The 26,281-nt window shown below is 40.9% G+C and overlaps 1 protein-coding gene across 4 annotated transcripts in view; it reads right to left on the bottom strand.

The window, feature by feature from the left end:
* GALNT9 (polypeptide N-acetylgalactosaminyltransferase 9) overlaps positions 1–26,281 on the bottom strand; it is a 222,335-nt gene that overhangs the window by 161,921 nt on the left and 34,133 nt on the right. For 3 of the 4 annotated variants that reach the window (XM_073312257.1, XM_073312258.1, XM_073312261.1), the window contains exon 2: positions 15,946–16,126. In XM_073312257.1, the coding sequence (XP_073168358.1) occupies positions 15,946–16,126 (181 nt within the window). Of the gene's footprint in view, positions 1–15,945; positions 16,127–26,281 lie in introns of those variants that run through there. The other variant, XM_073312259.1, reaches the window with a different exon arrangement.

Below are 26,281 nucleotides of genomic sequence, written 5' to 3'. Positions count from 1 at the left end.
GAGAAAAGACTGTCCCTGATGCATCACTAACATTACTTCCCAGAATGCCTAGGTTTTCCTTTGAGTTCTCCCATCAAAGTGGTGATCCAGCCTGAACGTTTAGCCTGCGAAATCTCAGAGGAAGGTGGTAGTATGGAAGCCAAGAATATTTCACACCTACTGGAGAAACATAAAATAAAGGCTCCATATTTCCAGCCACAAAACCATCACATGGCTTAACCGGCAGGCACTGTTCAGAAGCTGGGAAGGCACGTAGATCAAGCTGAAGTGAACTGGCAGAGGTATGTGGTGGACATACCAAGGTAGGGAGCTTATATCTTGCCAGCTGGCACTAGTACCATATCTGTGGCTCTATTACAGTTAAGAGTCCCTCACTTTTATGAGCACTAAACTCACACAAAACAAGAGGCACAGGCAAAGCAAACAAGCACCGACACTACTAAAATGAAACATTGCACTGACTTTGAGTCCACAACTCATTTTTATTTCAGGCAGAAGAGTAAAACTGCTTGACGCTTTCATAAAAAACACCTCTTGCGTGATTAGCCCCAAACCTTGATTTTCTCATTGCTGAACTGTTGTGAGAGGCATCCACTAAGATGGATTTTCTCTGCATAAGTACCGGAATCAAGAGATGTATATTTTTAAAGGTGTATTAAGGAATGTATTTGGAAATCGTATGCACTTCAGAATTGAACTGAACTAATTCAGGTGCAAATTTTAAGTAAAAGGAGGAAAACCCCTAGTCCCAGGGCATTTAAATTAACTACTTTAAAGCTTTACATGGACTAGGAGATTCAGCTTCATGGGGATGCACTTAACAAAACTTCCAAAGGGATAATCTGAATTTCTGGCTGGATTTGTCCCATTACCCCCCTCACCTTCATCTTCTGATGTGATACAGTTGAGTGTAACATGACATGACAGTTCAGAAATGTACAGGAATACCTGTCTCTCCCTGGAACTGATAGGAGGCAACAACCAGCAATATACCCAGGGGACAGAAATGAAATGAGCTTTAAAATACCATTGCACAGGTGCATCTGTGTTAACTGTGCATCACTGATGGAGAGGAAATATTTTTGGATGGTCCTTCCACAGCTCTTGATTGATTTGGTCAGATTTGACAAAACTTACATATACAAAAGACCAAGAAATGCAATTTGAAGAGGTCACCCCAAAAAGATTTTCAGATTGTGGAAAAAATTCTGCTCTTGGGTCAGCACTGCAGATCCCAATTGATTATTCTGCAGTTGGCTGCCACTTAAAACTTCCATACACACCATCAGGAATTCTGCATGGGGAACAGAGGGTGGAGTATGCAATATAAATCTTCTTCAGTGTTAAAAGAAAGACAACTCTTTGGTGCAGATCCAAATTCAGAATTTTGCTGTGTGTCTATAATACAGATACAATATTATTTTATTATTAAATGCAATACTGATTTATACCAGCTGAGGATTTTCTCATTATTAATTCACATTTGATAAAAGAGCAATTAACAGAACAATGGGCTTTTCTGCCCCAATTTTCATCTAGCACTTCAAGTATAAATGCTGAAGTTGTGCCATTTCTCTCTCAGTGGTAGATATCCTTACAGGTTCATACTCTCACATATCCTCAATGTCATCACTTTAATAATATTTAATGTTCCTCTACCATTGATGAAGCTTTGGAATTCAAGAATTTCCATGCTGGGTTTCTAGCACAACTGGAAATTTCCCATGGCAGCTGTCAGTTCTGTCTAACAGATTTTGTTTAGAAAGGCTTTTGTATATATGAAGAATGTGCCAAGGCTGTTTTCTCACTTCTTTCTTCATTCTAATGGTAGCAAATGATTTCAAAGCAGTAATGAATGCATATATGCTATATAGATCTCACCATGTGATTCTGAATAAGCCACCCGCTAGTAATAGCAGGTGGCCCCCCAAAAGTGCTGGTTACATCGAAGTGGCTGTTAAAAACAAGTAAATCCGTATGCATAGTCTTCATCAGAAGGAGGAGGAAGATGTATAGATTCCTGCATATTGTAAGAAAGACACTATTTAGTTCAGATAAATTATTCTCTTTTCTTCCTGAATCTTAACTTGCTTAAGAACCAAGCTCAAAAACCAAATATCTTGGAGATTCTTCACTTCCACCCCAACCTACAGACAGAAATGACAAATCTAGGAAGAAAAGGTATTCCCAGGAGATTTCCAGCCCACTTTTTCATATCTAAGAGGTTCAGATACACAAAATACATTTTTGAACACTTCTCTCAGAGCTACTAATCATGGGTAACCTGTGCTTTGGAGTCTATACCATTTAATCTCTCCCTGTGCTGTCTGTGCCCATGTAGTGTCCATGCAAGTGGAAAGGAGTCCAATCAGTGGTGCTCAATTTGGTGGCACTAACGGGTGCTCAGAACACAGCTGGGTAAACAGTTGCACAGATTTGCTGCATTGCCTTTTCATCAAAGCCTGTCAAATGCTAAAGGTGCACTAACTGTCCTTGCGTCCTTTACTATATGAGTGATACTGTGCATCTGCCAGTTTAAAGCAAGAGTTGGCTCAGAAAGGAGATGGCCAGGTAAACTAGGAACAACCTGTGGAGATACTCAAACTTTTCCCTGCTCTCCTCTTCGGAGGAGTTCTCTGCCTTTACGTTGAAGAAGCAGGTGTACACATTATACTTTGCAGTCTCCCAAACACTGAGCTCTCTTCCTGCTTCCTTCCCTCCAGGTTGTAGTAACATTCTATATTGTTTAAAGGAAATACAAACTCACCATTGGCCTCTCTAGCCCAGCATAAAGGATCAGGATTTCAAATCACAACCGAGAAAACAGTGTCACCTCACCAGAATTATGCAAAACCATTTCTGAAAGTTCTGCTACCACCCACAAGCCCATAATATTCAGCTACAGCAGGACAAGAGAAAATTGCTTACAGAGACTACAGCAAAAGTGGGCTGACAGTTCTGCAGTATCTGACACATGAGCCCCTCTTGGACTGTACGAACACTGGCCCATGGAGAAGTGTTCCTTGTTTAGCTTGACTGAGGCTGCAGTTCCTATGGAAGAAAACTCCTTTTGTTTTAAAATAGTAATAGTTCTCTTTTCCAACTCCAAGAAACTACCGTGACTCTCAAAACTTTACTTGCATTTATTAGAAAGAGCAATTGTGTCTTTAAGACACTCATGCAGTAGCAGGTCACACTCAACAATACAGAGCATGAGAGTGAATAAGGGGAATTAAGGATGCAAAAGGCCTGTTTGGTCAACTGATTCATACCCGTCCATTGAAAGATTGTCAGTGTAGTATATTATCTAGTGCTGATTCCAGTTTTCTATAGTGCAAGCCTCTTCCCCAATTTCTCCAAGGAGGCAATTCCATTCTTTAATAATCTCTTTAGTAGAAAACTTCCCTTAGGTTTTCTTTCATACTTTTGTCAACATCTCTTAACTCAACATTTTGTGTAGCAGCTACTGTTTACTCTCAGGACTGGGCATACTGAGGTCTCCTGTGCTTGTAGGCTTTCCATCACATCACACAAACTTTCTGGAGCAGGCAGAGCACAGGGAAGAATATCTAACTGTAATGTGTTTAAACACAATGTTGAAATCAACTAAGAATGAGATTCCAGGTTTCCTGCCTACTCAAATGCAGCAACCACTACATCTACACTTACTAGAGCTAACAGTCACGCAGAATTTGGCTTTCACAATTAATATACAATAAGACACTGCAAACACGTAACAAGGGGAAATTGTTACATATGAATGTAGAATGGGTTTTTGGAGAAGTGCATTCATTTTTATGATTCTGTTTAAGTTGGATTTGCCAGTTCTCCTGTCATTATCCCATAGGCCAGTGTTAATAATCAATATCTATATTATATGCTTTGTGGTATAATTAAAGTCACTACTTAATTAGAAAACCTAGCTAGCGATAAACAATGGGGAATCAATAATGTATCTAATGGGAAAAGCCAGAAAGAACTTTTGTTTTATATCAGAAACAGCTGAGAGCTAATAAGTATACCCAATATTGCTTATGGATTAGCATGTCTGTGATGTGCAGCCCTACCACAGATCTGATCCTATCATATTTTATAAGCCAAGCAGTGCCAGGCCTGGTGAGGACTTGTATGGAACATCTCCCTATCTCGTCCAACAAGCCTTGGGATTCTCTATGCATAAGCTACAGGACAGCCTTCCAGTGACCTTCTAGGGCAGTGGGGCAGGAAACAGCATAGGAAGTGTTTCATATTATTACCCTGGCAAAGACTGAGGTGTCTCATGGTCCCAGGCAGAGCATCCACATTAATGAGAGCAAGTCTGATTCCTGACTCATTGCCAATGAATAAGGAAGAACGGTCTGATCAGCCAGGAGAGCCTTCCTATAGTCTGGCCCTCTTATTACCCTGCTGGAAAGATGGGAAAAGTGGAGCAGATGGTCTGCAGGTACAAGTGGGGGTGGTAGAGTTGCAGGAATCTAAAGATACCTAAATGTAAGTGGGGGTAGAGGGAGAGGCTTCCCATGGGCTTGCTTAGAGCCTATAGTTGCACGGAGGGATTGTCTCATGTCCTAATGGTGCATAGGATAGTTGTGTGTACATGAGACTCCTGGACCAGCAGCCCAACTCTTCTCCCAGATTAACGCAAACCTTGGCTAGAAATGTGTGTGTGAATCATGGAGAGTTTCATGTTCAGAACAAAATGTGAAACAAGGTGAATTTTGCTCCTATTTGGTTTTGCCCTGCTCCAGCTAGGACCCCCTTGCAAGTCAAATAAGAAATGCTTTTCAAAACGCAGCACTAACTCTTTGGGAGCATACATAGCAGAATAAGTCCAGTTGGCCCAGAGGCAGCAGCATGAGAATGTGTATATTGTCAACTGACATCCCAAATGAGCTGAGTGAGAATTACGAAGCTAAGCACTCTGCACAGTAGTTATCCAGAAACTTAGCACCCGAAGGATGAAACTAGCAGAGGATCTTACTCAACTCAGCGGCTCTATTCTCTTCTACTCTCAGGCAAGATGGAAAGTCAGATGAAAGCTGGGCAAGATGTACCTATTCAAAAGCCTTGACATCAGTTATGTACGTACAATACAATGGGTGGGCAAGCATCCCTGCACTAATGTATCTGGTCTGTATTTTGGGCCAGATCCTCAGCTGGAGTAAATTGGAGCCAATAGACGTATGACACTTTAGATAAGCTATTACCAGCAGGACAGTGGGGTGGGAGGAGGTATTGTTTCATGATTTCTGTGTGTATATAAAGTCTGCTGCAGTTTCCACGGTAAACATCTGATGAAGTGAGCTGTAGCTCACGAAAGCTCATGCTCAAATAAATTGGTTAGTCTCTAAGGTGCCACAAGTACTCCTTTTCTTTTTGCGAATACAGACTAACACGGCTGTTCCTCTGAAATAGACGTATGGTGACTCACACCAGCTGAGGATTTGGCCCTTTCTATGTAAATTAGAAAGAGAACAGCCCCACCTATCATAGCTTTTGAAAACAGCCCCATTGGAAAAGCCTTGTTTTAATACTGACACTAACCAAACTACAGATAGGGATGATTCATCCCCCAACTCCTCCTTTGGGGTTTTAGAGATGCTCCCAAAGCAAAAATTCCCTGTACTGTCCTGGCACTAGGGGTATTAAAAATCTCTATCAGGACATGGATTTTGAAGCTGGTTGAAACACTTTAATCAGGTCACTTCTCACTCATCTTTTCTCAAACAGAAATCATCCCAATTTGTCATTATCCTCATATGTAATTCTGTCCATTCCATTTTTAATCTTGGACGCTCTATGCTATATACTCTCTGTTTTAACCAGCTCATATTTGAAGTCAAATAGGTTGGCCAGCACGGGACACTATACTCCAAATGTGGTCTAAGCAATGCTTCATAAAGAGCTAGCAAAATATCCTTGGATTTATGTAGAGCTAGTTGAAAACTTTGACAGAACAGTTTTCCAACAAAAAATGCAACTGAGTCAAAATTGAAAAGTTTTTCAGGAACATGTTCATTCTGATGACTTTTTTTGTTTTGATTAATTTTGTTTTGACTTTTATATTACATTAAAACATTAATTAATTAGTGTGTGTGTGTGTGTGTGTGTATATATATATATATATATATATATATAATTTAACAGTATGTGTATTTAATCCATACTATTTCATATTTTAATATAAAAATAAAATCTAAACATTTTGATGGTCCCAAATCGAAACTTTTTGGATTTTCGTTTTGAGGGAAATGTCAAAATTTCAGCTTTTTGTTCTGATTCACAATGACTTTTCTTTTTAATTTCAGAATTTCCCATGGAATGGAAATTCTGGGTCCTGACTAGATCTAGATTTGTGCCAGATTAAGAATTGTTTCACACTGGGGGATTGTTAATCCTGTACTCTAATCTACACTGCCCAATCTGCACAGAATTTAAAATATGAATTTTAATGTCACCAATCTTAAATCATCTTTCCCCAAACTTTGGGATGGAGACCTGGGGTCACCAGACTATTCCAGAAGTAAAGCATGAAACACTGGAGAACAGTGTGGGTGGAGAAAACTTTATGACATTGGATATGCCCCTCCCCAATAACTGATTTTATAATAGTGGGTAATCTACCCAATGCTCTTTGAAAGCAATTCATCTTCCATCCCTGCTCCGATATATCTTCTAATGCAGATGGCCACAAGAACTGCTCCCTAGTACAGGCCTTCAGGCAGAAACCCATCAACCAAAACTTCTCTTCTCTTCTCCCATGGCACTCAGATAAGATGAAAGTGCATAGGTGACTTGCCTCGGTAAAACTATTAATGGACACCCACCACACTAATACCATCCTCTGGGTGAGGAACAAGTTAATCATACTTTGTAGGAAAGAGAAAAATGTCTAAAATAAATGTATGCTCTTGCAGCCATGAAGCTGGAAAGTCTTGAAGGCCTAGAGCACTGAAGGACAATCCCTGATGGAATGGCTGGTTTCTAACAAGAGGCCTCAGAGCTGGCTGATGTTATTAAACTCCTGAATGAAGAAACCAGAGGTCTATTTACTAAGTCTTTCCCCTTGATAGCCCCATTTGATCAATTCCAGAGTCCTTTTGATAGGTAATTAAAAAAGCTTTTCCTAAGGTACAGTGTGCAGTGAACCATTAATTACTTTTCAGAACCCCAGAGATGCAATTCCTTTGCTATTGTGAAGCATTAACAGCAAACAACTAAAATGTCTGCCTCCATAAAAGGGCTGAATAAATTAAAGTAATTTATCTAAGATCTGGTGTTCTCTGCTCTTTGTGGCTGAAAATTTCAGTTCTTTCAGCATTAATAAGTTTGCTCTTTAAGGCTACATTTTCTCAATACAAATATCCATGACCATAACACAAAGAAATATCTTCTTTGGCTGATAGAGCTGATAGACCGAATCCATCTATTAGTATTATGGCTGTCACTTAGTTAGCACAATGTGCTAGGCATACAGTTACACAAAAGAGATCAGTTAATGTAAGGATCCTCACCTAGTGGCCACAATTTCTTGTAAAAGCCAATTTAGCTCTTATGGAGCTCTAGGATCATACTTTTCTCTAGTGTGTGCGTAATGCATCACAGCAAGTGTTTTTGACAAGAGGGAGCATGTGTGGGTGTGGCTAGGTCAGTGGTTCCCAAACTTTAAGAAACCTTTGAACCCTTTTCACTAAAATATCAAGTCTCGCGAACCCCCTCCTAAAAATGAATATTTCCAGGGATTTTCTCCTTTACCTGAGTATAAATTATAAAAGCAGTGATCTTAGAAATATAAAATTTGTTTTTATGACATGCTTATTATTATTACAAACTATTTATTATTAATTATTGTTTATCAATGCAGTATTTTTTATTACATTATGAAAACAGCAACTCTCTTCCAAGATCTCACTTTCATAGGTTGTATCACTTTGAATAAGCCTGTTATATGACAAGGTTCCTATGTTTCATCAAGGAGTATCAGCTGTGAAACAGCATGAAGGTATTTAAGAAGCCAATTCAAAGAGTTCCTCCTACATAAGCATTCAGGTCTTGAGCAGTCCAGGCAAACAACGCACGTTACAACAAAGCTTAAACTTGTTCTTCATAATAATTTTAAAAACAACACTAGCAGCCTATTTAATTTTAAAAACAGCAAAAAATATCCACCTCCCTTTCCATTTCTTATAAGAAGTCTTGAAGTTTAAATCTCCTCAGTGTGATAGATATGCTTGCTTTGATCTGCTTAGCTCTTGGAAGTCCAGGGGCTCAGGGCTGCTGGCCCCATGCTGCCTGGGGTCCCTAGGGACAGCTCTGTCCACCATTAGGGAATTTTTTCCCGAGAATTCCCTGTAACATTTCACGAACCCCCAGTTTGGGAACCACTGGGCTAGGTCTACACCAGCAGTTGGGGTGTGATTCCCAGCTTCAGAAGACATACTCATGCTAGTTCTCATCACAGTAGCAGTATCGAGCAGCGGCATGGGCTAGCTACCCCAAGTATGCACCCAGAGGGTCAGGTGGGTTTGCAGATAGCCTGTGCTACCCCAGCTATATTACTATTTTTAGCCAGCAAGCTCAATGAGAGTAGCACGAGTACGTTCACGGGAGCTGGGCATCACACACCCAGTTCTAAGTGTAGACGTAGCCTGTGTGTATTACATAAAAACACCTATGTTATTTATGTTGCAAAGTCAAGCCCTGGGAAGTTAGGAAATGCTGGACTTACAGTTGCCCGTGCTACCTTAATTTGGGCCCTGTGCATCCAATCTGTGCACTGAATGAGGCAGGAGATGTGTGGGAAAACATAGTATGTGATCATGCATTTGAAGAATTTATCATAATGCATATGCACAAGAAGGAAGAATTAAGATTACCTGAGCAACTGTAAATCTGGCATTTCCTAACTTATCCAGGGCTTGACTTTACAACCAAAATAACTTCCTTTTTACATGGTTTTTTGTATGCAATTTCCTACATGTGGTTCACTTATTTGAGTTGGTTTTTGTTTTTTAGGAAAAAGGCACAAATTCTGCTGTGCACAGCTGTAAACCCCCTTGCCCTATCATGCACAATCAGGAGGAACTGAGCGCTGAACTTTCAGCATTGTAGCACACATGGCTAACCCTTGAGCTAGAGACTAACTACATTAGCCAGTCGCAACAGACAGCTGTTGTCCCAGAAGGGGGTTGTGATGCTGGGACCATGTCCTAGGTCCAGGAGTAGTGGCCTGGCACATCCCAGCCCCCTCTCTCTCTCTACCCCTTCAGCACCTCTGAAAATCAGGCCACTCATATTCAGGTGCCTAAGCCAGGATTTAGGTAGCTAACTTTAGGCATTCATGTTTGAACATTCTGGCTGCAATCTGTATCAAAATTCTACTTGCCCACAGTGATCTGGGGAGCAAGATATCAATGTTTTCATCGGTACACAAAGCAGGAGCTCGAGTAGTATCAAAAGGCAGATGTTAGATTTGGAGTCTTCTCATCTAAATGGAAAATGGCCAACACACTGCATAATAACAGTGATTTATCAGAAAGGAGGTGTTGGCCAACTGGACTCTGGTATTTGGTGATGGATGTGGTAGAAGAACACAGATGTTTAGAAAGACATTTTTGACCTTGTTTTCCCCAGGTGAGAAACTTACAGAAGTGTCTTGGAGAAGGGTAAGGAAGACCGAACTGTCATACTCATGGAATATCATGAATCACAGTATTTCCAAACGTGATTTCTCTATTAAACAACATTTTGCCCAGAGAGGTCTCCACACTGTCACTACTGGCTCATCTAGGTGCTGCCATAGAAAACTGAAGTTTGCCTCCTGTCCATGAGTAAAAATTACAACAGAAAAGCAGAATATTTAAGCATGGCATAGGAAGTTTTGCTAATGCTTTACTGAAGGTGCCCTCTGGAAGATAAGAGGGAGCAGGAGGTGTAGCATCCTTGTATCACTACTGAGCTGACCCCCTATATGCTGAGACACTTGTCTGCATTATGCTTTTCATGGTAGCAACAAAAGTGATAGCTTCCACAATATGTGCTTTTTTGTGCACTGCAACTAAACTGAGAAACTGCTGCAAGAAATATAGAGCGAGATGAAGAGGGAACAGAGCAAATATAAACAGAAAAATGCATTAGTCAATAGTGCCCACAGATCAGCCTAGAGGTGAACAACCTGCAGATATTAATAATATACTCAGCAGCAGCAAGGAGCTGTGAATGGGACTGCATGTGGGAGAGCTACATAATCCCTTACTTCCTTCTTCATTCCTTCTTCTCTTGGCTTGTGCCTAACATGATGAATAGTGAACATTTCTGAAGTTTCTGTCTGTTTATATGAAGGGGGATCCAAATAGTTCCACCAGAAGCATTAATTCCTTAGATATTCACTGCAATAAAAATAATCCTGTGCAACTCATTTGGCATTAATGTGGATTTTATAAATACTTTTATAGGATTTCCACTGGAAATTAGATAGCTAATTGGGACCATTGTTAGCTAACTGGACCATAAGTTTTAAAGCATTACCTTGTTTTTTCACAAATCTAAAAGACATAGAGCACATTACGCTGACAACAACAAGCTGCAAAATGAAATCCCAGTTCAGTCCAATGCAAAATGTTTCAGCTGAAAATGTGTGGAAAATCACCCTGAGTCATAATTAATCCATATAATAATTATTATACACCATTTTGCACTTGAAAGTAATATGTAAGTATCCCTTCTGATATTTAACTCTTGCATCTTCCCAGAGCATTAACAGTTCAAAATTGCTAGAACACAGAAATTGACTACGAAGGCCTATGAAATTTCCTAAGTGATGGTCAGCAGTCCAACTCCGTGTTCATCAGATTTGGTGCAGGTGAAATGCAATGGGAAATCGGACTTCTCAAAATGCTGTTCAAGATCAAATCTAATTAACTCATCTAAAAAGTCCATTTGAAAAAACAACCCTGCCTCTGGTGTACGTGGGATACCAAGAGAAGAGAGAGTTGAGATATGTTTCCAGCGGAGGGCAACAAAAATGATTGGGGGCTGAAGCATATGACTTATGAGGAGAGGCTGAGGGAACTGGGATTATTTAGTCTGCAGAAGAGAAGAAATGGGGGTGGGGGATTTGATAGCTGCTTTCAACTACCTGAAGGGGGGTTTCAAAGAGGATGGAGCTTGGCTATTCTCAGTGATGGCAGATGACAGAACAAGGAGCAATGGTCTCAAGTTGCAGTGGAGGAGGTTTAGGTTGGATATTAGGAAAAACTTTTTCACTAGGAGGGTGGTGAAGCACTGGAATGGGTTACCTAGGGAGGTGGTGGAATCTCCACCCTTAGAGGTTTTTAAGGTCAGGATTGGTCCTGCTTTGAGCAGGGGGTTGGACTAGATGACCTCCTGAGGTCCCTTCCAACCCTGATATTCTATGATTCTATGTTTCCTACACCATGTTTAGGTCAAAAGGTGATTTTTATTGCAATCAAGGGAACTGTAATTTCAAGAGAACTATTTACTGTAATTAATTCCATTTGGCACATGAAAATAAAATGCCTAAAAAATTGCTGCCTGCTTCTGTGCTGAGTTAGTGTTTCCCCATTTATGGGGACAGGCTGTCCTTTGAGTTTGAAGGTCTCTGTGACAACAGCAGGTGGAAAAGCAGAGAAATGCAAACATACAGGAAAAGCAGCTTGCTGGCAGGATTACACAGGTTTGCAGATTTCTTTGCAATGGAACGACACTGGGAGTTGCTACAATTTAGTACACTAGCATTGGTTCCGTCTGGCTGTATGTCTCCTTTGCGAGATATGCCTTTCCTGTTTATTGCATGGATGAAAATGCATCCAGAAAAGCCATTATATCACTGCAAAAGGTTTTTTTTTCCTGCTGATAATAGCTCACCTCAACTGATCACTCTCATTACAGCGGGTATGGCAACACCCATTTTCATGTTCTCTGTGTATATATATATCTTCCTACTGTATTTTCCACTGCATGCATCTGATGAAGTGGATTTTAGCCCACGAAAGCTTATGCTCAAATAAATTTGTTAGTCTCTAAGGTGCCACAAGTACTCCTTGTTCTTTTTCCTGATACAGACTAACACGGCTACCACTCTGAAAACCATTATATTGCTGTACATTTACTTAAGGTCTGCTAGGAAGAGTCACAACTAGAATGCTTACCGTATCTCTATATAGAAGATGGACAAAAGTGGTGACATTTACAACAGTTAAAATATAATGAAAGTCAATATTTAAAGCCACAATTTTTCCAAAAGAGCAGTAATATGTGGGAGTTTATCTATTTGCATATTACAACCTCCACATTTGCATGGGTAAACTGTATTCACATTCATAAATTGGGTATAACAATCTGCACAAAGTCAGTTGATCAAAAATATTCCCAGTTTGCATCCACAACACCTACATGTGTGTGCAAATGTGGGCGTTTGAATGGGCAAAGTGGAGGTTAGACAGGGCAGGAAGGATGGCCTGGAGGGCAGGGTGTTGGATCATATTAAAGAAGTTCTGTATTAAAATCACAAATGAGTTTGATTCCCCAGAGTTTAAATTCCAGGGTATTACTAATTAAGAGGTCTCTTGGTTTTTGGTACTGTTTCTCTCCCTCTATGTGTGAAACTTGCAAGCTGCTAATTGTGTTAGTACATTCTAAGACAGAGTCTGTTCTCAAAGCAATTCACAGAGAGAGAGACTCAAAGCAATACTCTAACAACAGAAACAGCACCCAGAGACTCCCCGCCCTTTTGTTGTATTAACAATTGTGATTAAAATAGAGATAGAGGATGTATGTGGATGGATGCTTGGTGTGGATAATAACTGAATGATCAGGGAGGTGCCAGCCTAAGAATCCAGTGTCCATTGGCTGAAGAAGGCGTCAAGTGGAAATAACCAGAGGACCCGCCCCCCCGGAGGGCAGACTGGAATCCACCCAACAGCCTCAAGAATGGGAGAACCAAAGAACAAGATAACATCTTGGAGCCGTCAGGAATGTGCTATCTGCTGATTGATTCAGCAACAGCATGATGAAGCAATTCCCATAGACTGGCATAGGAAGAAATTCCTATAAAAATAGACTCTAAAAAGTGAGAACTTTGGGGTCTGATTCTGCAAACCAACTTCCAGGAGCATCAGATGAGCATCTGACAAGGCCCTGCTCCCTCCTCATGTCCAGGCCACCTGGCCAGTGGCTTGGCATGAGCAACTCTAAGGCTGGTAACTATGATAACAACCTTGCAGAACCTGTGTGTGTGGGTGTGTATGTGTGTGTTTGTATGAATGAATGTGTGAATAAATATGAGATTGAATGGAATGTTATAGCTATAACTAACTGCTTACTATGATTCTTTCTGTATTCACAATAAATGTGGTATTTTGCCTTTTTCCCTTTAATAAGATCCTGCTGGTTTTTATTTTATTGGTACAACAAGGGCACTGACGTGGGACTTGGGAGTTCTGGGTCCAGTTCTGAGATCAGCCACAGACTTCCTGTGTGATTTACAGGCCTTAATTCTACCACTGTTCTTCATCTGTAAAAATAGAGATATTTCTCTACAGTCTGAGGATAAAATCTGTTAATGATTGTGATGGCCACACAGTACAAAGGAAGACAGAGAGATAAGGAGTCCTTTGGCGTACAAGGTTTTACATAACAATTTAGGGTGGGATTTTCAAACCCTCACTTATCACTAATTTCTAATGAGAACTGGGCATCCAACCCCCTTAGTCAGCTTTGAAAATTTCAGTCTTAGTATATGGATGAAACTGCACATCGGTCACACCATAGTAGATTTGTTAGGATGCAACATTCATGTATAACACTGAACAATGGATAAACCAAGAAAGTAACTCTTGATAGTTTTTGCTCTTGTCCCTTCCTTCGTGTTAGTACATGGCTCATGTGGGATACTGTACTTTTGAACGCTTCGTGTCAGTGGGTGTTCAAGTGAGAGAATTCCCAAGTGTACCTCGTGTTTAAGTGTTTGTATGTCTGTCGTTGCCAGAATCAAAACAAGGTTGTTTGTGAGAATCACCGTAGAAAAGTCAAATCTAATCAAATTCGCCAACTGAATGGAGGTAGAATCTCCCTCTGATACACACAGATTAAATTCAGCCCTACTGCTGAACTTTCACTAATTTTTCAAAACAAATTCAAACTAAAGGTTTGTTGAGGCTTGGACATGTCTGAATATATATGTTTCCAGGCCTAACTAGAACCACCCCAAGAGTATCGAAATATCACACAGAAAGCAGATCTCGTGGTATTTCAGACATTTAAGAAGACAGTATAATCATATGGGAGTCCAATCAAAATGGGGGCACCCAAAAGGTTTGGATAATCACAGATGCTGATCTGAACCAATGGTCAAAGCTTCTAATTAGAGCTGAGCCAGAGCCAAACTCCAAATTCCAGCATCACCAATTTGAAATATCCCCACATTTTGAAGATATAGCAGCTAGATCCAAACTTTAGCATTGGCTTCTTTTCACCTTTTTAGTGCTTCACCCACCCGTATTTACTAACTACTTGAGTTTATTAGCTAACAAGAGGCATGACCTAAACCTCACTGAAGTCAAATGAAAGATTCCCATTGACCTCAATGGTGTTTGAATCAGGCTTAATATATAACTTTAGTGGTCACAGGATAATCCCAATACTGGAGGGTTTACCCTTTCTCCAGGTGAATCCCATGCTGGATTTTCATCACATGTTGAGTCAGGTGTAACATCTAAGCAATATTCTTCTCTCTCTCTCTTTATAATTTATCTAATTTAAGATTACTTTTCCAAACCAAGCATCTGAGTCAGTGAATGCTGAGTCAATGGTTCTGAGACTAGATTGGCATGTAACATCTAAGGGAATCTGTGAGTAGGCTGAAGTTTTATTTTGCTAAATTTAGTTTCTGGCTTCTTAAATTGTCTAAGATCTTTTTTGAATTGTAATCTGCTCATAGAGCTGTTGTGCTTGACTAAACTTTTCTCCCCCCCTTTTCTCTCCAAGGTACTTTTATTTAACTTCCACTTCTGCCTGGGAACCCGAATGGGGATTTTTAAACAGAAGATTATTATTAGAAATTAATTAACTATTCTTTTCAGTTCTGTCTACTGAGAGCAGCTAAGCATTGCTGCTGATCTTCACTGCATTAAGACATTACTGATTGTCATTCTCAGAATGACTGCAAGAATGACTTTTCTGGAGAATATATAATGATATAAATATGAAAGATTTGAAAGGCACTTAACACAACCTATAATAAATCAGTAAAAATATTAAACATATAATTGCCATGTCAAATGCAGTGTAGACATGTGAAGAATGAGATATTATAGTGCAAATATGCACATTCCACAGACAGTAAAAAATCTTAAGTGCATCTCTGACTGTAATTAAAGGCCCCTGCTGTGATAGTCTTATTCCTTGTTTCATCACAATATAGACATGAGTAAATACCCTGCCTCTACTGTTCTTTCATAAGAACACCCAAGTATAATTAAACATGAAGCATTTGATGTTTTCAATCTTAAACAATCAGTGTCTACAAAACAGAGCTGTTTCCATTTGTTGGTGCTACCTCATCTTTCATAGTACATGAATCCAACAGGCAGAGAGAGAGGCTCCTGCTGCTAATATCTGAGCTCATTTGGCTGTGGCTAAGATTTTAGTGAACAATGCTTAGCAAAGCTTGCACTTTGAAGTCATTACTGAACCAAAGGCATGGACGTGCATATTGCGGTATTACTTGTAAGGTTAGCTACAGATGCTGACCTGATCTCCATGCTTGAGATCACAATTGGTCTTTATAGTTTTCATTACACTCAGGAGCGTATATCTGGCTAACCTTTCAGTACATTCTGAACATAAGGCATGCATACAGAGCTGCTACCATGGTCAGAGGAACAACAATCACTTGCACTAATAAAAATGTAGGATTCAACTTACTTTTTTGGTCTGTAGTCAGGAATGGACCTATCCAGTGATATCCTGTCGCTGAGCTGGGCATTGTAACCATACTCTTCATATTTAGTCTCAGATTCATGACTGTCATCTCTCAAGGTAGCAGCCATTCCTCCCTGGCCCAAGCCTCCTGGACCTTCAACTAGTCCCATGGGCTTGGCTAGACCTAGAAAGAAAACAAAAATGCAATTGAAAGGATAGTATATAGGAGGTAACAATAGGGTTGTGCTTATGTGTTTAGTTTTTTTAAACATTTAAGCAAATAGTAATCTGTTCTGGAGTTTTTATTAAGTAAGCGTACAATGACTGGACAAAGAAGGTGAGGATCAGAGAAAATGTTACCTCTAGGAATACTGGGCTAGATCCTCAGCTGAGGTAATGTAGCATAGGCTCAATTCTTTTTTACTCAAACAAAATGCTGAAAAGCCCATCCCCACTTGAGATGTTAGCCAATGAACAGTGCACCTGGTATGTTTTATCCACTAATGTAATAATGCTAATTTCAAGAAATCAATTTAAAAACAACAAATATAAACACAGAGAAAAAGAAACCCATCTACAGATACATTGTCAAATGCATCTTCCATGGCAACAGAAACTTAGATTACTGATGGATTCTAATAAATAATCTCATCACATATCACAAACCTTAATGGTGCGGTTCCATTTTCTGAAGAGCTGCCTATCCATAAGTCATTAAAAGTTATGAACTTATTTATAAAAGTCTTCTGGGTCCTGTACAGTAGCTTACAAATAATTCACAACACAGAGCAAAACAATTATAGCTAGAGCTGGTTGACATGTGTCAAATTAAGATGGTTTGAGAAAAAATAGTCAACATTTTCTCTCTCTCTCTCTCACACACACACACACCAGACAATATTTTTAGTAAGAGGCTGAGGCTATATCTCCTTCTTCCTTGCACAGGAGTGCAAGGGCTTTGACAATCTTGCCTTTACTATGTAAGAGATGGAACTCTTGGGGATCTCCTTTGTAACCTCATTGCTAAGCTCTGCCCTCGTTGTTTATCATAGCACCATCATTGGCACCACAAATCCCTAGTTACAGATCTAAGGTGGACTTACACAACTTAGTAGATGACAATAAGTTTGAGAGCTAAAATATTAAGGCCAACATTTTTAAGTTTGGGAGCCTATAGTGAGACACTTAAAGCATACTTAGGCATCTAAATATAAACAGCCTGCTTTAACATAGGTACTGAGCACTTGAAGCTCAGGTATTTAGTACCTCTAAAAATCAAGCCACTGTTAGTTAGGTGCCTAAATGTGGATTTAGGCACTTAACTGTTGGCACTCATATCTGAAAATATTTGTCTTAACACTGCAGGGAGCAATCTCAATGCAATTTGGGCACTTGACAGCCACTTGAGCCTTTGAAAATCTCCCCTGGTAACTCACAAGTTCATTGCCAAGTATCTAGTTAAGTTCCTCTTCATCATGCCCCTGAAATGCTTGATACTCTCAGTGTGAATCATGGGCCTTCGGTTACAAGGGATTGAAAACACTACAGCAAATCTTTCTTGACATGGCCAAGCCATTGAAAAATTCAAACAGCTCTAGGCAAAGAAGCCAACTGAGTTGTCAAAATGAAGGAAAAACATGAGGATCATGCTGGCAGAATCTCATTATGGTTATGTGGTATGCGTGGGAGGTGAGCCATTGGTCTGATGGGTGACTGGCTTTGAGGAAGAGAAAGAATAGGTGAGCAGGAGCAGAACTCCCCAAGGCCATGTAGGCATGGGAGGGAGAGAGGGAAAGGCTGGAGTTTCAAAACAGAATGTTTAAAAAGTTTCTTGTTTTACTGAGGCAGAGAGAGGAAGGCCACAGAACAGTGACATCTGGCTTGAGGTAGAAGCTAACTTGCACAAAGGTTCTCTAAAGCCGCAAGTAAAACAGAACTCAGAAAGGTACAACATATGAACATCACAAGTGCATTTTGGGATGGAGAAACTCACCCGAGCACTCTACCAGGGGAATCCCCAGCCCACCCATTTAACCAGCTTTATTGGCCCTTTGTGATACCGGAGCGGAGATCTGGCCCATGGTGTCCTCACAAGTGCCCTTGCACTTACACATCTACATAACCTGTGGATATGGTGGGTGCTGGCGTCACAGGGATAATGCATCTGATAGCAATGGATGGAGTCCATATTAAAAGCCTGATTTATTAAACGTATTGCTCCTTTCTATAAATAAGCCTCTTATCTATTTGCAAGAAAGGAACAGGAGGGTCCATATCAGTAATTAAATACACTTTCCTCACTCTCCACTTCCCAAAATCCAATTTTCCCCCTTAAAAGTAAAATCTGGGAATCAAATGAGCATACCTTCAAGTGGGAGTCTTGCAACAAGAGTAAGGTATCAAAAAACACAAGGGGAAATTCAAGAAGTTAGCTCAGCTGGACTGTATAAAAACATTCAACATCAGGCAGTTTTGGCAGCAGGCACAGAACCTTTTCCAGCTTTGACAAATGTTGCAGCAAGTCGTCTTTGTGCTAGTCCAGCATGCAAATGCTGAATGCATCTTTCCACGTTATGCTGCGCTGCCAAATGCAGGGGCAGAAAACCCAGAGAATTTGTTTCTATACAGCATTGTGCAGCAATATGAGCAAAACTAAACAAAAGACTTGACGAGCCAGAACATTTCCGGTGATTTCATTGAAGTTGGCTGTGTTTTGAAGCTATCCTTTAATTCATGGAATTGTTCAAAGTAAAGCTCCCACAAGCTACAAAGCATGTGGGAATCCTTTGTTCCTTTCTTCAGGCATGTGCTGAAACATTTATAAAACTGTCTGGTTGATACTGGCCATCCTCCTACTCTGTGGGCTACACTGAAACTTGGACTGCATCCCCGCAGTGAGGGGACTTACTAAGACTCCCACATCTGCCCTTAACCAAGCTACCTGAGCCGTGGGTCTGGGGGTGTAAAACCCAGTTACTCCCTCTCCAGAACAAGTGAGAGTGGAGGGATGGGGAACCAACACAGCTCTGGCTCCACTATCCTTCCCACTACTGGCCAGCGTAACTCTGTTGGTGTGGAGGGTGTCAAAATTTGCCACAGGTGTAGGCCGGTAGCAAATCACTCTTGCCTCGCCCGTGGATTTAGAGCGCAACAGGGCAGGCATTGTGTCTCAGTGGGGAGTCTGAATCACAATGCCTTCTGGGACTCCTCTTCTGTGAGAACTGCAGCTTATCCCACCCCACCCTGTGCTCAAAGGCACAGCTGAGCCCTCGGTTTGTGCAGTACCCAGCATCATGGGGCACAATGCTGATCGGTGCCTCTAGGTGCTATGCTAATAGTGATAAATACTGGGGCTGTGGAGTGCCATTTAAAGTGTGCCTTGTCCCCCTCGCTGGACCCTCCTCTTCCCCTGAGGCACCCATCTCTGCCCGCAGCCTTACCCTGTGAGCACGTGTTCCTACACCTACCCCCACCAAAGCTGAGTGAGTGCTATTGAGACCTGGAGAGCAGAGATGCAGCACCCCTCAGGTTTGGCCTTGCCAAAAAGTGGCCGGACGGTGGCCCGGGTGGACCTCCTCCCAACTGGCGCCACAGCCTGAAAACTGTAGCCTCTGAAGCATGCTAGCCGCTTTGCAAACAAACACACTGACAAAGACAGTTCCTGCCCATAAGAAGTTAATGTCCCCCCATGTAATTTGCCATTTTGCTCTATAAAAAAGCAGCATTACCCCATCCATCATGAATGGCTATTCTTTATTACTCATCCCATTTAGAGGAAATGCCCAACCAGCACCCCTTTTTCACTGAAACTCCACCGAAATGTTTTGGAAATCTTTTTCTAAAGTACGTTAACCTGCTTGTAGTTATCCCAATAAAACAGCTGGGATTGTATTATTGACCAACATACAACAGTATTACATTTTTGCATTCTGCAAGTATAAGGAGAAACTATAACCAACGATGCCTAAGTACAATTAAGAATTGATTTTATCATGCCTATGATTCAGTACATGCAAATGGAGCAACTGTAACCAATAGTGCTATGCCTCAGATTTTTGCGGTTGAAAATTTTCCAACAGACCAGCTTTCTGTAGGAAAATGCCAATTTGACAAGATCAAAACATTTCACTGTATAGATTTTGTTGAAATTTTCAATGAAAAATTATTGAAGAGCTTCATTTTCACTTTAACAAATGGAATATTCTATCATATGTATAAAGTTATTATATACTATAGGAATCAAACCAAAGCTCTTGGACCTGATTGAAATGAAGTGCTTCAATCAGGTCATTAGGAGTTTCTCAAAAAAAAAAAATGCAGAAATTCCATATTGTGGGAAATGTTGACATTTCTACTTTTTGTTCTGATTTGGGACCAAAGGAAATTAGGAAGAGTCTGAATCCTCCACGAAATGGAAATTCTGAGTTTTGACCCATGCTAGTATTTAATATGATGCAATGTAGACTACAATGTAAAGCACTGATCCTGCAAGCCCATACTCAGACAAGTAGTCCTTGGTCACATAAGCAGCCCTTCAGAAAGCAATGGAACTACACCCCTGAGACGCTACTTTATTAAGAATAACTACATGCAGGTTTAGACTTCTTCCAAAACACATGATTTCCAGTATTGACTAGTGATTTTGAGCACCTCCGTTTTTGGATGCCAACTTTAAAGGGGCCTGATTTTTCAGATGGAGGGTGCTCAGCACTGTCTAACAAAAATCAAACCCTTTTAACATGTCTCAAGTCACGCACCCAAGAATTTGAAGAACTCAGAATCATTAGCAGTCACTTTATAAATGCTTGGCTGCAATGTTTAAGTCACCGAAAGATCCTGGAGTATGAAGGTTTCTTCTTTAGGCTTACTGGCTCACATTCTGATGTCAGTTACACCAACGTACGTAGAGGGTGACTCCAGCAAAGCCAATGAATTTACACTGGCATAAAGGACGTAAGTTCTGGCCCACTCACTTTAGTGGTAAGGATGGTTTGGTTACAATAGAAGGTAACTGTATTTACTTCTTATAGTTCAGGTTCTGCTTCTTTATGAGCAAAATCGTTGCATCCTGAAAGGCCCAAGGACAAGAGGAATCAAGCATTCAGCATGTGGAGAGTCTCAAGCGGTCTGTTTGCTATTGTTCTCGCTAGAAAGATGGCTAGGTAACACAGCCCAACCATGTATAATTGTAATACTTTAGTATGCTTTATTCCCAAGTCTAGTATTTTAACTGTTCGTGCTGCTAATCTGATCTCGTTCTAGAAAACAACCAGAGTTGTACTTAAAAGATACTGCTGGGTTAGGTTTTTTTGTTCTCATTACCCCGTGCTACTGTAGCCTGCTTGCAATTACCATAATAATGCAGCAATATTGACCAATGTACAGCAGCAAAATAAATGATAACACATTGCGTCATTCTGCAAGTACAATGTAAAAGTGGTCCTACTAGCATTTAAGAACAATTTACTATTACTTGTCCTATATTCTCCATCCATACCTGCGAATGCAGTAATTACAGGCAATATGTTTCCTTTTTATACTTTGCTAGTCAGCAGTTAGATGTAATGATCCCATATCAGATAGCATCTATATAGCACCTTTTGTCTCAGATGATGCCCAAATGCTTTACAAATTGCTTTCTGTATAGAAATAACTGCAAAAGCCAGTAGCATTTGGCCAGGTCATGGCCCCTGATCCATGCATGGACAGTTCCCTCAGCACTTGGCCCTCCAGCATGAAAGAGAAGGGTGGGCTTGCCATCTCTGCAGCATCATTCTGCATGGAGATGGGGTCAGGATATGAGGGATGAGGAGCCCCATATTGGGTGGAGGTGGAACCAGGGCTGTATGGATATATTTTGTTCATTCTTGTGCCCTGTGGTGCTTGCCTGGAAACGACAATACAGTTCAGGACTGTATTATCTGTTCTGCATAGCTCCCCTTCACGGTGAGGAACAACGCTTTAGAAGTAGGAGAGTGGGTCAGCCATTGCTAGGGAAAGTCATAGGAAACAATGCTCCCAGGGTATAAGGGAGACAGAGACCCAGCATAAGGCACAAGTTCTCCTATGTGTCCCAGACGATGGCTCCAGATTTGGGGCAGGTCCCACAGCTCTTTCCAAAAGAGGAAAACCCTCACACTCCTGACAGTACGATTGAGGGGGATCCTCATAGAGATTTCTTCCTCCTTATTCACAGATGATCCAGGCCACCATGTGGACATTCGAAGAGCTACATTCACTGAATCTGCAGGGTCAGGTCCCACAGCACCTAGAATTCCCCGTAGAATTCTCCAATCCAAGTAGTATGCCAACCTACTCCTGCTTAGCTTATGAGATCTGATGAGATCACATCATGCTGTAATACAGTTGAGAGAATCCAAAGAGCACCAAGTGCTCAAACAAGTAGATATCTCAAACTACTTGGAGCTCAGATAATAAGACTGCAGAGCTGAAAAGCCCTTCAAAGACTGGCTTCGTTAAATCCAGCATAATTTGCTTTATAAGTGACAGAAAGCTTATTCACTATGAATAATCATTTTTCACAGATCTCAAGATGAAGACAGAAAGAACCCACATACATTTCTTTTTTATTTCAGATACTGAACTCCTCTCTGTCACAAACCCAAGAGATCAGCAAAAAACAAATGAACAAACATTAACACCATATTGTACAGCAGCCACTTAGGAACTGTACAATTCCTAAGGTCATCCAGATTCAGAAAACCTATGGTAAAGGTGTAACATCAACTGCTAATCAGAATCAGCAAGAAAAAAAAAGAGAATGGTAAGAAAATGCAGACTGTAAGAATACACACATGCCCTATCCAATTTCATAGTCAATAATAGATGCCAAATCTTCACAGTGTACACAAATGACTGCATCAGGACAACTGCAGGCGTCACTTCCAAAATATAATGAAGGTTTTACTAGAAAAAGAATCCAGTGTAAGAAACTTTGCTTGTATTAGTAAAATAGATGACTCATCAGTCCTGTGCGGCAGAGTGTGAGCAACGATTTCAGCCTAAATAACACTGTCAGCTCCTTTAAAGGTCTGATATGGAACAGAAAGTTAAAATAGCATTTTATAAATCTTATTAATAGATTAGATAGAAAGAGTAATAAGAACTGTATTACTCCAGCAAGGCCACCACAATCAATGGAGAGAATGAAGTACCGGTTCTAGGCCATGGTAGCCTACTGATACTGTGCTGAGCCAACATAGGTGGAAGGACTCTAAGAACTTCACTTTGCTCTGGTGCCTGGATCTTTTCTCTACTATGTTGTGTCTGAGCAGCATCTGTGGAAAGAAATAAGCTACTGGAAATATTGGTACTGGGCAGAGGTGCAATTGCTATTGATTTTATGTGGAAGGTGCTCAGCTACTACAGGGATGGATAGCAGTATACAATCCTAAGATGAAAGAAAGAGAGAAAAGCTCCCACCTCTGAATGTTGGCAAGCATCTGGGTTTTAACCCTTTTTATCATGTTTAGTTGTCTTTTTTTAAGTCACATTTTCTTCAAAATCTATTTGCATTTTTAACCTTTCATTGCATACCAGTAAGTCACCGTGGCACAGTGGTGGTGTTTTGTTTTTGTTTTCTTAAGAAACCACTGCTTTAAACTAGCCACAGATATTGCCAATATTTTATTTCACAGAAGAATAGACTGAAAAGATTATTTTATACTACTAGAGGAAAAAAATTTAAAAATATTTACTCTGCTTTATCAAAGATTTCTTAGGGGCTTATTAAGCTAATAGGAGACCATGAAAAAATTCCAGGACGCAGATCCCCCTTAATGTCAATCTGGTCATACATTGGTCTAAAACCAGTCTACAGCATAAGACTGGTGTAACTCAGTGTTGAACAGGGCCCTACAGTCTCCTTTGTCTTGAAATTTTAAGACAGTGGGAGGACTTTGACTGTCTGTTGGAGCCATCAAAGACTCAGGAAGGCAGGCGAAGAAGTTTGAGGAACACTTTTGGCCATTGCTTAGTGATAAGGTCATGGGCGAGATGTGTGAGGATGCTGGTGGCAGAGCTGTCAGCTAATTGTCTGAGCTAACGACTTATAGCTAAATCACATTTCCAGCATATCTTGCCTATTTCAATCCCATAACTAGGGGATAGAAAAGTGGAGTTGGGTCACAAAAGGGACTCCCCAGTTGAGCTGCCACCAGCAGATGTATATATTTGTCTGAATGTTTAGGCTTTTCTGCAAAAATACAGACCAAATTCTGCACTTAATCACACCTGGTACAACTCAACTGACTTCAGTGTGGTCTGATGGGATAGTTCAGAATTTATCTTGGTCATTTTAGAGATCACTGTGGAAGAGAGGAAGATCTGTACACATGGGGAGCAGAGTCAGTCTTGGTAATCTTAACCAGATTAATTACTTCACGGAACGCATCATTTTCTAGGAAGAAACAAGGCTTTTCTTTTTCACTGTAAATCCTGTCACAATGGGAAAATAACAGAACAAATGTATGTGGAAGACTGATAAAACAGGGAGATCAAACTGCATCTGTGATTCCTTTTTAGTATTTTTTTTTCCACTTGCAGAACACATACATGCAGTAATATTTCAGGTTCAATCCAGGGTTGTTTGAGCCATACTTAACCTTCCTCCCCTTCCAACTTAGAACAACAAATAGAGAATATTCATCTGCATTTACAATTGCCTACAATAGACTCCATTCCAGACCATTTCCTGGCTTTCCTGCACCTTCTGTCTTAGTTCACCGGCCCCTTTGTCACAGTAGCTTTGCTCCCAACTCTCCATTATTAGTATTAGCACCACTTCCAACTCCCTTGTGATCCTACCAAAGTAATACAATGGATCTCCTGACACAACCATGCCAGCTCCACCACTGTCAGTTCTGGTAAGCACCAAACTTTCTACCACTGAAGCAAATGGTAAACTCCCATTGACTTCAGTGGTGCAGTTCAGTCCTCTTCCAGGGCCGACCGCCCAGGGGCACCACGGTCAAGGGGGCACCGTTAGGCAGCGCAGAGTTGAGCACCACCAGTGTAGTGTCAGAAACTGCTCCTGGCTAGCAGGGGAGCACCAGTTGTGGGGGCAGCCAGATTTCTCCCTCCTTCCTCCCGGTGCAGGAACATGGGAACAGAAGCAAGCGGTGACACACAGATATTGCTCACCGCCCCCCGCACCATGTTCCTCTGGACCTCCCTAAGGAGCTGTGAGGGGGGAGCAAGGAGCAACACCAAGCACTCTGTGCATTGAGGGACAAGCAGCAATGCCAGTTGCTCCATGCATTCAGGTCAGTTTCATGTGGGCACAGGGGGCACAGTGCAGGGGTTAGGGGTGAAGGGGGATGGAGAGCCAGGGGAGCCCACAGGGACCAGGGGCAATGGGAGTACACCCACAGGGGGCCAGTGGGCGGGTGCGGGTGCCATGCCTATGGAGGCCAGGGGTACCAAAATACATGTTTGTCTATAGCACCATTTTCCCTAAGGCCAGCCCTGTTAGAGGCCACCCCCATGCATCATTTTTGCTTCTGCTCTTGTCTGACTCTTGTCCCAACCCTCCACATCAATAGTGGCTCCAATCCCAACCCTTTGAACTTGATTCCTCTTTTATTCACACTGGTTTTACCATAGTATAACTCCATTGCCTTCACAGGAGTTACTCTTGATTTATAGTGCTGTAAATGGGAGGACATAATAGCCCTTAGTTGATTATTTGCATAGGCATCTTGCAATTTTCTTTTCCAAGGGTTGCATCTTCCTAAATGTTTTTTTTAATTGGGGGGCAGGGGGAAATGGCACTTCATCTCTTTAAAAGCTTCCCCCTTCCCACCCCCGCCCCTAGATTTTTCAATTGAAAACCTGTCTGCAATATCTTCTGAGGGAACCAATACTCTTAGACGTTAGCTTAATCATAGAATAAAGAAGGAATTCAGGGACAATGAGAAATTCACATAATTTGGAGCAGCTGACTTTTGGTAGTCTAATCAGTTTTTTAAATTACAAGAAAAAAGGTTTGTAGGCTATACGATAGATATGTTAACACAGTTCAAGCAAGCATTGACTCAAAAGTTCTTTTTATCCAAGTAGCTCTAGACAGAATTTGTTAATATGCTGAACAGGAGTACAGGACAAAATGAAGGAACAGCATCAGTTCTCAAAGCAAGTACAAGATTGGTTGTGTCTAGCAAATACTGCAAGTCTCAATTCTCTCACCTTTATGTTTTATTATTATTTGTACTGAAGTGGCACACAGAGACTCTAAACCAGAATCAGGGTGCCATTGTGCTAACTGACGCATGGGCCCAAATATAGCTACAGATGACTGTTTGACAGATGACACAATAAA

The sequence above is a fragment of the Lepidochelys kempii genome, chromosome 15 (genome assembly GCF_965140265.1).
Source record: "Lepidochelys kempii isolate rLepKem1 chromosome 15, rLepKem1.hap2, whole genome shotgun sequence".
Taxonomy (NCBI): domain Eukaryota; kingdom Metazoa; phylum Chordata; order Testudines; family Cheloniidae; genus Lepidochelys; species Lepidochelys kempii.
Note: the sequence above shows the minus strand (reverse complement) of the source record. Positions and strands in the feature narration are given on the sequence as shown.